The sequence below is a fragment of the Poecile atricapillus genome, chromosome 27 (genome assembly GCF_030490865.1).
Source record: "Poecile atricapillus isolate bPoeAtr1 chromosome 27, bPoeAtr1.hap1, whole genome shotgun sequence".
NCBI lineage: Eukaryota > Metazoa > Chordata > Aves > Passeriformes > Paridae > Poecile > Poecile atricapillus.
The window spans coordinates 3,443,560-3,458,103 of NC_081275.1; the positions used below are offsets into that span (position 1 = coordinate 3,443,560).

Here is a 14,544-nt window from a genome sequence, read left to right on the forward strand (position 1 = left end):
GTCTAGCTGAACTGGAAATGCTGAGTGTATTTATTGACTCCCAGCTCTCTGATCTGGATGTTACGAATCTCTGAGCTTTGGAGGTGACTCCCCCTCAACGAGGGGAACCTTACCTTGCTGATTCCTGGAACTGCTCTGTGGCTGGTTGATCTGTTGCCCTGACTTGAGAAACCTGAATGAAATGTGCAGCTAAAATTGCATTGAAATGTATGAATTTACTCCCTGAATTCCTGTTCTGGAAGGAAGGGCAGAGGGGTAGCCCAAAGGATACTGGATAAATGTAAAGTCTCTGGGAATCCTGCAGATGGAGGTGTCAAAGCTGTGAGCTGGTGCCAAGGACAAGTGCAAAGCAAGCTCAGAAAGTAAAGAGGATCAATCAGTGAAGTTGTGCTGGCCAAAGACCAATTTATTAGTTGCAGTATTTTTACACTCATAAATAGTAAAGGCAGTTATACCAAAGGAAGGGTTCCCCTCCACCCTCATTTCTGGGACAGCACAGGAACTGTGCTGCCCAGGGAGGTGCAGGGCAAGGCAGGAGGGTCAGGAACTGTCAGAACACCAAGACTCTGCACAGGGCCTGCAAAGGCAGCAGCAGAGCAGACTGCTCTGAGGACCTGGCCTCTCCTCAGGCAGGGAATGCTGCCTTTCATGGCTCTTGCACTGAGGCTGGGAGGGTTGGCATTAGCCATGCAGGGGAGAGTCATCAGGGGAAATCAAGCTTTCAGTCAATATACAGAATTTTTTCTACAGGCTACCATGCTGGCAGGATTGACAATGCTCTGTATTCAGCAGCTGAAACATCAATCTGAAGCAGTGGAAACAGACTTTTTCTGTATGAATACACTGTACTGCTCCTTGTCTAACTGGGAACGTGGTGGAGCTGCTAATTAAAAAATTTAACACATCTTAATCAGGATGTGGTGCCCATTAGAGCTGTTTACCAGGAAAACCTGCCAGTTTAGTTAAATTGCATGTGCTGCATTGGACTGCAAAGAGAGCTGCCTTTTCCTCACATCCAAATTCCCCTCAAACATGCAAATATTTGGGTTTAAGTCTGAATTCCTATATTAAGATCTATGTATGGTTTAGGTTACTTTTTATAGCATTTTTTAATCACACCTCCACCAGGTTCTTCTCTTGCCTCAGACAATTCTCTAGCCAGGGCCAGGATGGGCACACTTTTATTTTTTAAACTGTGAGAATGTCCCATCATGATGTGAAAAAGCCAGGGAGACTCAAGACATCTGAAACATTTTTGAGACTTTGCAGAAGCATTCAGGTGCTACTGCTCTCCCTTTACATCATCATCATAACCCTGGAAAAATGTAATGCCTCCTTACCTGGGAGAGCAGCAGCAAAGTGTTCCACCAGGAGCTGCCAGAGCCTGGCAGCTCTTCAAATATCCTGAGAGTGTTTGTTGAAGAAGTTTTAAAGTTTGGAAAAGCCACAGCACTACACTGAACTGGTGTCTCAGGCCTTGCTGCTTCCCACAGTCCCTCTATTGGAGGCATTGGTTTTGATCTGTGCCCCAGCTCAGTGCAACCACACTCCTCTGTTCCCCAGAATGGCTTTGGGGCACGTTCTAATCCTGGCCATCCTCCACCCACCCTGCTCAGAGTGCCTGAGTACCAGAAACTCCTGGCACGAGCAAGGAGGTGAAGGACAGGAGTGTGCACCCTACAAGACAATGAATACTCCTCAAGGAATGCCCAAGGTCTGTGACCATTGTCCTGCAGCCAGCCTGGGAAGAAGGCTTAACTGGCCTTTCAGAGGGAGTTCCTCTGGTCAGAGCTGAAATCAGGTCATACAGAGGTTCAGGACAGGTACTGGAGGAATGGAGGCAGCAGCAGCATTGTAGCATTCTCATACATGAAAAAAAACAAACCTGGTGGGGCAGCATCCTGTCCCTCTGCAATGAGGGGGATTGTGAAGGTGTTTGATACAGCTGAGGCACCAATTACTGATCTGCTGCTGGAGCTGGAGCTCTGCTGCTGGGATATCTGCACAGCTGAGAACGTGCCCCATCCTGACACAGTGAGAGTTTTACCACAAGCACACAAGAGCCCTGTCTGCTGTGAGGTGATCACCCACTTGTGTACCTGAGCTCTTGTCCTGCCCAAAGCAGGGATCCAGAGTTGGGTGCTGGCCTGAACAAATGCTGACACCAGTTGAACACCAACCAGCCATCTCCTTCCATCCACAACCACAGCACAGTGCTCCCAGCAGTGCTAGTAGGTGTAGCCTTTGCTGTAGAGCTCTGGAGGGAAGCTCCCAAGCTCTGGCAGGTAGGATCCATTCTCATCCAGGTGAGAGAGAGGCACCGTGTCCTCCTCGCTGAGCTGCCGCTCAAACTCTGCCCTCAGCGCCGGCCGCTGCTGCTCGGGGAAGGCCATGGAGAACAAGGCTTCAGGCTCACACACAAACTTGTACACGTAGCGCTCCCCAGCCACCTGCAGGGACAACACCAGGCCAGGTGAGTGCTGCAGGCCCAGGGGCAGCACCAGGGAAGGCTTGCAAAAACATCTGCCTGCCCTGAGACGCGGCAGTCAGAGTTGTACATTTGTCCTTGTGCTGTCCTCTGGCTTCTCTGCTGCTCTGAGCTCCCCTGGAACAGCTCCTGGGAACTGGGATGCTGCCAGCTGACACTCTCTGACCTGGTAACAACAGCAGCAGCAGTCCCTGAACAGTCTGTACTGTTACACTCCCAATTATCTCTCCAGGGCCCTGGCTGTGCCACAGACCATCCCTACCACACAGGACCAAGTTCCAGGCAGCCTTTCTCTCACCAGAGGAAGGAATGATTACATCTCCTTGAAGCTGTGTAAATTCCAACTCTCCTGACTGCAGCCATATACAGAAAAGAAATCATAATTCCTCTTCGTTTTATTTCTCATGCATTGCCTACATTCAGCTCCTTCACAGCTTCTCCATTTAGCTACAGCAAAGAGAAGTTTTGGGGAGAGCAAGCCTGGGATCCCTGGCTAGCTCAAGGACATTCTGTCTGTAGGACTTTTTGCCTCAAACAAGAGAAGCATAAAGTTTAAGCACAAAGTTTAAAGTATGAAGTTTCCTCCTACTTTGCAAACTGACCTTCTGCATGATGCCTTTTTCATAATAGTAGCGCAGTGATCGGCTCAGCTTGTCATAGTTCATGGCAGGACGGTTCTTCTGGATCCCCCACAGCCTGGCCACCTGCAAATAAAGCACCAAAACTCTGGGAATGTCTGTGAACCCAGCCCAAGAGAAAAGAATGCTCTCCAACTGGTTCTCTTTTCACAGATGGTACCATGACACACACAAACATTTCAATAATAGACTCATCAATAATTTAGCAGCTTTTTAACATGAGTGAACTCAAACACTGTTTCACAGAAAAATTCTGGCCACTACAGAGTTCATTTACTGTCACCACTGCTCCTCACTCTCCAGCAGCCTGAAAGCTTGAGGATACTAAAGGGCTGCTTTATCCTATGTTACACTTAATTTTCAAGGGTCCCAGATTTATCAGGAGCCCAATGCTGAGGGAACACACTGGAAGAGAGCTGTGCCTTCCTACTCCTACATGATTTTCAGCTTTATCCACAAGACTCAGAAGTCTGCTGTAAGCTGATGACAACCTGCCAAGACAACTCACTTGCACTGAAAGTGCCCATAAATTTTGAGATGTAGCAAGAACAGTGCTAAATGCAGCTCTAATTGGAACAAGATATGAACAGATATTAATGGACACTTCTCCCCGATACTGTCATGTGTCACTGGGTTTTTTTGGAACATGGCAGCATTTGAAATTGCACTTCAGTGAAAGTAATTTTGAAATAAAGACAGGCTAGGATATATCTGCTTCCAGATTCTTATGAAAACTTCTGCAATCAGTAGGGTTCAAAACTCCAAACCTCAATGTCAGCCTCAAGTATGGAGCATGAAAATACAGCACAGGTCACTGCAAGCTTGAGAGTGAAGTGTCCAGGGAAATGGAGGCAGTGGATAATTTGACTCACTGCCTTTCTTAAACCTGATATTTGTGTCACTCGAGTGTTTTGACCTCTTCTAAAAACCCTGACTTGCTGCAGGGTCTAGCGAGTACGACTGGCAGGCAGAAACTCCACAGGGCAGAGGAAAAGCCACTTGAGAATCTGCAGCCCCAGAAACAGTGGGTGATTCCCCTGAGCCTGTAGAGAACCTCAATGGCTTCACCTCCTCTGGCTCAATCAGCTTGAACTCCATTCCTCTGCCAGTCCAGGCAATGAAGTGGGAATTGGTGGGATTGTCCAACAGAGCCACCAGGAACTGCCAGAGCTGGAGCGATCCCCGTCTCTGGTAGGGGGGTCCTTCCCGGTACCCTCCGCCTTCCTGCTTGATGTCTCCTGCTGAGAGGAACAAACAGGATGTTTCTAAGGAGAACAGTGCAAAAACCACTGGGGAAAAAGGGGAAAAAAAAAAAAAACAGCACATTTCACAGTTTCACAAATGTTTACCTGGAATATTTCAGTTCACATACAACAGTGGCCAATTCACAAGCAACTCTTCCAAGAGCAGCTCTGATATATATCACAATTAAGCCACTTATGCTAAAGGGCCTGGTTGCTGCTAAGAAAGCTCAAAAAATGGGATTCCAAAAAGCTGAGTACAAACAAACCTACAAGAACTGTAATGAACTACGTAGGCACCAGTCTAGTGGCTGGCTAAGATGATGAGTAACCCTATCTTACACCAAAACTCCAAGACATTCTTTGTCCAACCTTCAAATTTTTCTGGAACAACACAGACATCATCAGTAAAGGACCTGATCTGCTTGTCATAGCTGCAGCCTGAAAGAGAAAGCAACATCAGCAGTCACAGCCAGCCAGGGTGGTACCAGAGGACAATTCTGTGCAGGGAAAAGAAGACAGTCTCTGCATTTCTTACCTAATGTATCTTCTGTGTTTGAATGGCTTGGATAACTCTCAGCATTTATGTACATGGAAGAACAGTCAGGAACATCTACAGAACAATTAACAAACTCATTTATTTAAAAAGCACAGGTGGCAAAATTATCTTGCACTGCAAAGGTGGATGGTGAGTGCAGCTGTCCAAGCAAGGTCCTCCCAGAGCCCTCCTGAGGGCTCAGCCTGCATCTGAGCCTTCATCTGCATCATCAGCTTCATCTGCATCATCCTTCCAATCATGAATTAGAGCAGAAAGATTCTGTGGCCCTACCACACACCATCCTTCAGAGCAGCCAGGACAGCCAGCCAGTCACCTCTACATCACTTTTATACAAAATCATGGACAACAGGCTACATATGAACCTCTCTCTCATCTCAGTTTAAGATAATTACACACTTTTCTGCTGTTTTTCCCAGGTAAGAAGGCATTTCATTTTATGAAATTATGATGATGATGTAAATGAAGAGCAGTAGCACCTGAATGCTTTGCAGACAGAGTCTCACAAATGTAATTTCAGATGTCTCAAGTCTCCCTGTTTTGTTTCACATCATGATGGGCAATTCTCACAAACAGTTTAGAAAATAAAAAAGAAAAAACAGCCTTTGTTTATAACAAGCAGGAAGTCTTTTCCTGTTTCTGTGTGTAGTGTATGGTGCTGTCTGTACACTGCATTTTATTTACTGTACACAGCTGAAACAGAAGCTGTAATTGGGAGCTTTGGAAAGGTTTATGTTATATTTTCCTCACACCTATGTCTGGCCATTGCTTCCAGCAGATATTTTGCTGATGCTAAGGGAAGTAAACTCTGAGCTGACAGACTGGGTGTTATTACAATCATAAACTACTCTCACAAAAAACACATTCCTATCTTCTGGGTTTGCACATTTTCTGAACAGAAGGACCCAGTGAAAGAGTAATATCAATATCACAGTGATACCCTCATAGGAGCTTTTTATTTATGTGTTTATTTCTGCTAAAGGAAACAATTCAAGATGCCCATTAAAATACCAGGAAACCAGAAGTACCTACATTCCCTCTGGAAGAGGATATTGTGATCTCAGGGTACTGAGTCTTTGGACAGATCTGCCAGAAAAATAGGATTTATCCCTTGTGGAAAAACAAGAGGATCACCTGGTGGATCTGCCATCTAGAGAGCAATTTTTGGCATTATAAACTTTTTTCTCATCATCCCCTGAAATCTCTGCTCTCTGAGCCTTGTTCCCATGGGAAGTAGCAGGTGGAAGCTGATCCTCCAAGGGACACCAAGCAACACCCTGGCACTGAGCCGAGCCCACCCAGAGCCCCCTTCCTCTGCCAGAGCTCAGAAAGGACTGCTGCTGCAAGGATCCAAGGCAGTTTTTCTGTGCAAGATCCAACATATTTGATTCCTTCCTCTCTGCTGCCCTTTACAGACCATTTTCAGCTCAGTTTCAGAGCTCACCTCATTTATTTTCTGCAACATCCCAGCTCACAAATACCCCATAGACAAAAAACTCCCTGTGAAACTGGCAACACCCCTTTCTTCATTTCTGATGGTGTGAGTCTGCTAATCATGAATTTTGAGAGTCTCCTTATTGGCTACATACTCCCTTGGGTGGGAAAACCCCAATCTTCAATCTGCTTTGAATGGATTTAACATCACCTTCTACCTTCCATCTTGCAAAGGCTTCAGCTCTCTGACAGAAACCATGGTGAGTGTCCCAGCCTTACCCTGGCTGCAGTGAAGAGACAGAACTGTTTCACTTCCCTGGTGCCACCCCCAGACAACACAAACTCCGCATTCCCAGCGGGTCTGTGCCAAAGCTCAGGCAGCAGCAGTGATGGATGCTCCCCAAGGAGCTGCTCACCCCATTTCTGCCAGCTTCACCCAGCCAGGAAGAGCCAGTTCTGCCTACCTGAGTCGTACACGAAATCCACCTGCTCCTGCTTGACCACCACAGCTGGGAACTGCTGCCTGCTGCCTGCCTGCTTCTCCTGCTCGTACTGCGGCTCCTGGGGCTCCTGCTTGAAGCTCTGCTGGGGGTACTGGAGGCAGGGCTTGGGCAGCTGGCACTGGTAGGCAATGGGGTCCTGCTGGGCCATGCCCTGGGAGGGTGGGAAGGAATGGCACATCTCCACAGGAGGCTGATACGCAGAGCTAAGAAGGGAGAGGACATGAGAGAGCTGCTTTCTCAGCCCTCTGGTTTCAGCTGAGGGACAGAAACTTCCTCAGCCCATTACTGGAGCTCTGGGAGCTCACTCACAGCTGGGACAAGGAAAGACCCCAGAGAAGGATCTTACACAGCCCATCACCCACAGAACGTGGCAGGGTTAAGGTTATGGACATCAAACCCCAGGCAGCAGTGGTGGGTCCCACAGGAGGGATCCTGTGCTCGCTGTAAATGCAGGAACACTGCAGCCCTGCCTCCCCTGGCAGTAACTCACCTGTTTTCACTGAGGTATCCACAGCTGGATGTGCAGTGGGGTGGCCCTGCAGGGCTCAGGAAGCTCCTGTCCTGTCTGGGGAACTGTTGGAGCGGTGGCTGAATCAGGACTCCGGGGCTGGGGGACTCTCTGGGTCGGTCATAGGCACTGGAACAGCCAAACAGATATTGCAGCATTTCAGTGCTCCAAGAAGGACTTGTGGCAGCACCTGGAACATGTCAAGTGTGCTGTCCCCACCCTTGGGCCAGAAAACCCCAGCAGAAACTCCCTGCTGTCCTGTTGTTTCTCCAAGCAGAGAACTGGGGAAGGTTTCTGTGCTGGAGAAGCCACAGCACAGCTCAGACAAGCGGGGTCAGGTGTGGGGCAGATCTTGGAAAGCAGTGGGGAGAGGCAGGTGGTAAATGTCAAAATTGCTGAGTTTGAGGATGGCTGAGGGACAGGGAGGATAAAAAAGGAGAATAAAAAGGAGGCAAAGAGGCAATCCCAGAGCTGATGTTGACAGGCTGAGCTGCCCATGGGCAGTCCTGGCTGGGGGCCAGAGCTGCTGGGCTGTACTCAGCACACAGACAGGGCTGTGGCCACACTCTCCATCAGCAGCTAATGCAGAGCACTTGATTTCAGAGCAGCTCCTGTGCCCTGTCTGTGGGAGCCACGTTACCTGGCATAAAGGCACTGCTCGCTGTTGTGCTGGAACGGCTGCTCGTGGCTGCAGGGCTCCGAGGGGCTCTGGGGCTCCTCTTTAACCTTAGCAGGAGGACTGTGAAAAGCTACTGCAGGAGAGAAAGGAAAGATCAAATTGACACTTTTCTTCCTTATGGGGAGCTGTGATTATCAGGCATTTCCAAATGCAGGAGTCCCCTTGCTGAATCTCTGCTATGCTAACAGAGAATAACAGTCCTGAATGTGGGACTGGGAGGTCTCAAAACTACTCAGCTCATCCAAAACACCGGTGACAGTCCAGGGAAAAAAAAAATATAAAAGGTTTTTTTTCCATTTTCAGTGCACTGGTCATGGCAAGTGCCTGATGCAGACAAGGAGGGATATTCCTGGGCTTGTCAGAATTTCATGAATAACAAATGTGGGTTGCAGTTTACAGCACCAGCAAGTGGCATGTGGGTGTTTACTTCTTATGCTTTATTCAATCCAGCAGGGGACAAAACTTGCTCCATAGTTCCTCAGAAAGGCTTGTCCTGGCTGAAGGATGGGCTGAGCATCCTCTACCATTGCCTGTGGGCTCTGCTGCTGCTCTGAGGAGGTCACTGGCATTCAGGAAGGAAAGTACCCAGAAAGGTACCTAAGTCTAGGCTACTTTTTCAAATTAGGGAAGGATCAGCCCTCCAAATCCAAGCTGTAATCTTTTAGTAAGGCCATCTCCAGTCCTTCATCACCAGCTTACTCCCACCTCTTTAAGTCCCATGATGCTGCTGTGTCTGGGATTTTCAGCACTGTGACTGCTTTTAGGATGGGAAGGAACATCCTGATCCATTAACACCTCATATTTTTGATGAGTTTATTTCAGGAGTGACCTGAACCTGCACCAGCCGTTTTCAAGCCACTTCTCCCTCACATCAAGGACTAAGAGTCCCTTCAGAAGCAAGCAGCTGGTTAAAGGGCCAGAAAAAGAGCTTTGCTGCCTCTCATGGCACAGGACACTTCTATTATAAACATCCTCCCCCAGAATTAATTCTCACACCAAGAGGGGGATATCTGCCCCTTCCCCCCCAAAAAAAACCCTGACTCCTTTTGGCTGCCTTTGGCTTCATCCCACACCAGAAAAGTCCATTTTGCCAGCACTCAGAGAGCTTGACAGACTCGATATACATAAATAAACCCACAAGATCCCAGAGCTTTGTTGCTCCTGGCTCCCGTGGCTGCTGCCACTTGGAGCAGAGGAGCTCCACAAACAGCTCTGGGCACTGCCCAAACTGAGAAAGGGGAGAACTCCCTGGCCCAGGGTCTCCACACACCTGGGCTGGATTCAGCATTCCAGGCATGACACTCCTGCATCTGTGCAAAAGCCCAGGCCCAAGGGAGGGCCAGAAGAGAAAAAGAGTTTTCTGTGTCTGTTTTCTTGTCAATGGATGTATGCAGCCTGTCTGGAAATGCTGATGGATCAGCTGGGTCTCAGAGGGGAAAGAACTGCTCTCTCCAGGACACTGAACTGCATGGAATTTTCAAGAAGCTGGATTTGTTAGGAGCAGCCAGTTCTTTCCAGCCCCTAATAGCTGGAACAGGCTATCACATTACACCTGACTCATTGATGCACTCAGGGTGAAACGTGGGACCATCCCTCTCCTCAGTTCTAGGTCAAAAAGAGAAAGAAATAACATCTATGGCTCAGAGACCAAGCTGTGCTGCAGGGCCATGTCTGGGGAAAGGAGGAAAACAAGAGCAAGCAGTAAAGGTGTTTAATTTCAGTTTACATGGGGGAAAAGGCACCACAATTTGGATTTGCCCGTGAGCATCCCCATGCTACTTACAGTTTTCTGAATGGAAGTCAGGCACAAATTGCTCATCATTGTCTGGAACCTGAGCTGTCAGGAGAGAGAGGGAGGGAGGAGTTAGTTTTGGCACTTTGTACAATATAATTAACACTAAGGCAGAAATAAATCTGTGCAGGAAAGATCTGAGCTTTCTGCAGGGATGATTTTAGTGACTAAGGGTAGTTTCCCTTTGGGATTAATGAATACATGTGTGTCCTGGGACAAACCTTGGGGAGAATCCTCCCCCTGTTTTATAACTTCTAGCAATTACTTTTACATCCCTTTTACTGCAGGGAAGGGAGAGCTTGCAGATTGTTGTTATTTCATAAAGCCTGTCACGGAAATGCTGCTGCTAGTACAAAACAGACAAACCCACAATTTTTGTTATTGCAGAGTGGACAACAGATTGCACTCAGCTCTAAAACAGAGGTGATGTAGTCAGAATTAAGGGACATAAAGGATAAAGCCCACTAATCTCAGCTGAAAATAAGCTAGACTAGACATGCCAAAAATAAACCTCAGGGAGAATTGCTGTGCTAACAGGTGGTGAAAAAGAATGGAAGTGGCCAAACCCTTCACTCTGCAGTTGCTGCTCCTTCAAATAACCTGTGTGCCAACAAACTGGAAATGTAAACAATACAAGATGGGGAACTGAGGAAAAAGCATCTAGAAAATTCATTCTCTGAATTAGCTTTGAAAAGCGACATGGAAATAGAGGAAATGACAAGGATCATATTGCATGAGCAGAATTTGAACTTCCCAGCCTTGAGGCTCTCCTTGGCATCACTGGTGATGTCACAAGAGAATTAAATACTGAAAGCAACAGGCTGTAGAGCAGAGGTGAAATGAAGGGCAAGGCTGGAGTGAAAGCATCTACCCTCACTGCTGGGCAGTGATGTTTGCACACAGCTACAAGCCTGGGCTACAAGTCTAAAGAGACATTTGCCAGAAGACAACTTCAATTTTTCAATTTTCAATTGAATTCAATTCAATTTTCAAATTTCAATTGAAAGTTTCAACTTTCAATTTTTATATTCACTACCTACTTCACTACCAAACCAACACCAGTACTTGGAAGACCTGGGATAATTAATGAGACATCTAAACCCAGCTCTGGTCTTGTTCCAGTCTCTCAGACTGCAACACTGACCCCACCATTTCCCACACAGCTTCCAAGAGCTGGAACACTGGAAATTAAATTTTCTGCCTAAGGACACCTGGAGATGTGAATCTGCTCCTTGCATCCATCACAGCACCTGCCTGTGCCTCTTTTCTCCAAGGAAATTTTCTTTTGTTTGTTTCTCTGAATGCTTCTATTAATTATTTGGCTCAGAGTTAATTCCATGCAGTTACAAACTCCCAGGTTCACACCCAAGTCTGCCAGATCCTCGTAAAAACAGTGCAGAGGAAAACTGGATTTTTAGTAACCAGGCCCAGGATTTCTCAGTATGAGTTTCTTTTAAGAGCCATCTACAGGCAGAATAATTATTTGACTCCCAAAAAGAGAAAACAACTGTTAACTGACACTACTAAAAGTATTTTTAAAAGATAACAGAGAGATACACCTGTGATTGAAATCACACAAATATATGTAGTGACACACATAAACACATATATATATAGATGTGTATGTGGTTTAAATTCATTAACTTTTTTGGCTGATGCCTTATTTCTAGTTTGCTTCCATCCTAGGTTTGTTTCACTTTAATTTAAAAAGCAACACTAAAAACTGTAAATAAATAAATATTTTTTTTCCTAAATCAAATGTGATAAGGAAAAATAATAAATAACATATTTATGTTTTCCCCTTTTCTTCTGCATTGTTTAGGAAGGTACTCTTCAGTGTTCTGATGCCTTCATCTCTAGAACAAATGTTGACATGGAAGCACACACAGGACATTAGTAAAAAATATTTACACCTTTCAGGAAAATATTTTGACATAGTGGTGAATAGGAAAAAACAAGAGTTTGCTTCAGAGGGTCATTTTTCTTGTTACAAGTCTGGAAATGGGAGCAACCATGGGAGAAGCCAGTTCTTCTATATGCAGACTAAAATCATAAATTATAATATTAAAATTTATGTTGAATTTCTCAGGGATTTCACTGAGACTCTGATTAGCTACTATGAGCTATGAATAATAATAATAATAACAATAACAATAATAATAATAATAATAATAATAATATCTCTGCCTATATTCCAAAAACATGCAGTAAGGTTTGAATTATCATTTTATTATTTACTAATCCTGGCTAGAAGCAGAGCATCTCTTTCTCTCCGGTGCTGGGAGCCCACATGTGACCACAGGGGACTTAAAAGATCCTACAAACACTCAGATATTGTAAGAGATTCCATGGAAATTCTTCAGATTGATGAGCTAAAAACATTATCAGACATGAGAAAAATCTAAAATTAAAAGTCTACCAAAAATCAGTTCTGAGGCAAACTTATTGGCAGCTCGAGTTCTTCTAAGATTTGAAAGAAATCAATCTCCTGCACATTCAGCAGCTCAATTACACGACCAGCAATTAATACCTATTTTCCTGCTCTGATAAAAGTTACATGAATATTTCAATATGGAAACAGCCTGCAGATAACTCCTGCTGCACCTTTACAATCCTCACCCTCCTAAAACACTGCCTGATCAACCTCAGCTCGTTTAAGCTCAGCTTGAAATGAACATAAAACTTCTGATGTTTTTTCCTTAATAATCTTCCTTCAAACATCTTTTTGAGGGCTTAAAAAAAGAATTGTTTGAGAAGATTCCCCCTCACTTGTGGTAAAATTAGAGGAAATTACCCCGCTCAAAACGCCACACATATTTTTACATCATTATTGTTAAATATTTTTGAGTACCTAGATCACAATAAGTACTTCTGTATTTATCAAGAGTCTGTACTCGAGGATGTGTTTTGAATTTTCTAGAAAATGGATCATCTGTAGTACTGGAATTAGAGCAAAATCACCATGTTTAGAACTGGTTTCACTTGGAATTAATGTGACTCCCTGGCATTCAAAGTTTTCCTTGAAGTTCAAAGTCAAAACAATTAAGACACCAAACTGAAAAGTATGTAAATTCCAGGAAGGTCCCCCAAAAGTATTACATTAAAAAAAAAAAAAAAAAAGAGAAAGAATAGAACCATTTGGTTCCCCAAATTAAAAGACTACTTTATTGTTTAAGAAAATATCAACGTTCTGGCAACCAACAAAGCTAAGTGACAAATTAGCATAAAATCGAACCAGTTACAAATAGCCTGAAGCGAAAATTGTACCCAGGAAAGCGGGCCAGCAGCCAAGCTCCATTCATAAGCAAATGCCCAGCACAATGGTGTCATTCAGAGTCTTAATTTACACAAGGCAGAAGTTGGCAAGTCTGAAAAAACCACTTTTGTTTGGAGCCGAGCAAACACAGCAAAGGAGCGGGGGGGAACCTGAAAAACAACTGGAGCAAAAGCAGAGCTGGGGGAAGGAAGGAGCCGCCTACCTTCGGTGAGCCAGGTCTCCTGGAGCTGCCTCAGGTGCTGGAAGAGCTCTGCGGGGAACGGGCGGGACCCTGAGCGCTCCGGGCCCGGCTCCGGGGGAGGCACCGGGGGAGGCGCCGCTCCCCGCCCGGCCGTGCCCGGCCCTCCCTCCGCCCCAGCCCCGCTCACCTTCCGAGTCCTGTCCCGGCGGCTCCCCGGGAGCCTCCGCAGCGCCCAGCGCGGCTCCGCCAGCGGGCCCGGCCCGGCCCGGGGGCTGCTGAGGGAGGAGCGGGTCAGAACCGAGCCCCGGGCGGAGCGGAGCCAGCCCGGAGCCCGGAGCCGCCACTCACCTGCGGGAATGTGAACGGCACCTGCTGGTCCAGGTACCCCTTCATCCTCCTCGGCGCTCCCCGCTCTCCCCGGGCATCTGGGGGGTACCGGGGGAGGGGAGGGGAGCTCCGGGCCGGGCCGGGCCGGGGGGGCCGCCGGGGGCCGAGATCCTCAGCAGCGGCAGAACCGCGATCGCCTCCGATCCCCGGCGCTGCCGCTGCCCGGGAGAGACGGAGACCGCGCCGCAGCTGCCGAAACTTGGAATTGGAGGAGGGAGCGAGCTCGGCAGCCCCCGGCCGGGACGGAGCCCCGGGACAGAACCCCGCTCGGGTCCGGGTCCGGGTCCGGGTCCCGTCCGGAGCCGTCTCTCAGCGCCGGCGGCCCCGGCCCACGCGGAGCCCCGTGCGCGCTCCGAGGCCGCCGTGGGCCCGGCGCCGGTCGCCCATTGGCCCCTCGCTCACGGGCCCGGCTCGCCCACTCCTTTGTTTCACGGAATTTGTGAATGGAGCTCCGCGTCGGGGCGCGCCCGCCAATCCCCGCTCGCCTCCGCCGTCACCCACGGCCGGGTGGGCGTGGCCTCTGCCCCGGGGACCAATCACATCGCGGAGCTGCGCGCTCCATTCACTGCCGAGCTCCCATTCACAAAAAAACCCGAAAATTCCGCCGAGTTCATTCACGAGCGGCCGCCCCGGGCTCGGGCCCGCCCTGCCCCTCCTCTCGTTTTCATTTCATTCCCTCCCTGAGCTCATTTTCAAACGCTCTTCACGTTCAGTTCTGTTCTGAGGAAGTTTCAGCAAGAGTTGGAAGAAATCTCACACATCCAACAGGAGAGAAAATAATTAAAGCCCTGGCTACTAAAATCAGTTCTACTCATGCAAATGTTAAGGGACGAGACCATTAAGAAAATAAAAATAGTCTT

At 47.4% G+C, this 14,544-nt stretch overlaps 1 protein-coding gene across 3 annotated transcripts; it reads right to left on the bottom strand.

The window, feature by feature from the left end:
• Window positions 1-380: 380 nt before the first annotated feature.
• On the bottom strand, window positions 381-13,767 carry ETV4 (ETS variant transcription factor 4). 3 transcript variants are annotated; one of them, XM_058857902.1, is made up of 12 exons: window positions 13,646-13,767; window positions 13,485-13,569; window positions 13,319-13,366; window positions 9,831-9,884; window positions 8,009-8,120; window positions 7,351-7,497; window positions 6,822-7,063; window positions 4,906-4,980; window positions 4,740-4,808; window positions 4,195-4,367; window positions 3,091-3,192; window positions 381-2,450 (listed from the first exon to the last, which is right to left on the bottom strand). In XM_058857902.1, exons 1-12 carry the CDS (start codon window positions 13,688-13,690, stop codon window positions 2,229-2,231), a joined length of 1,374 nt encoding a protein of 457 aa, XP_058713885.1. In that variant the 5' UTR covers window positions 13,691-13,767; the 3' UTR covers window positions 381-2,228. The 3 variants fall into 3 exon arrangements, with proteins under 3 accessions (XP_058713885.1, XP_058713884.1, XP_058713883.1); XM_058857901.1 differs by having other exon boundaries at window positions 4,195-4,364; window positions 13,485-13,572; window positions 13,646-13,751; XM_058857900.1 differs by having other exon boundaries at window positions 13,485-13,572; window positions 13,646-13,751.
• Between the last annotated feature and the right edge of the window lie 777 nt (window positions 13,768-14,544).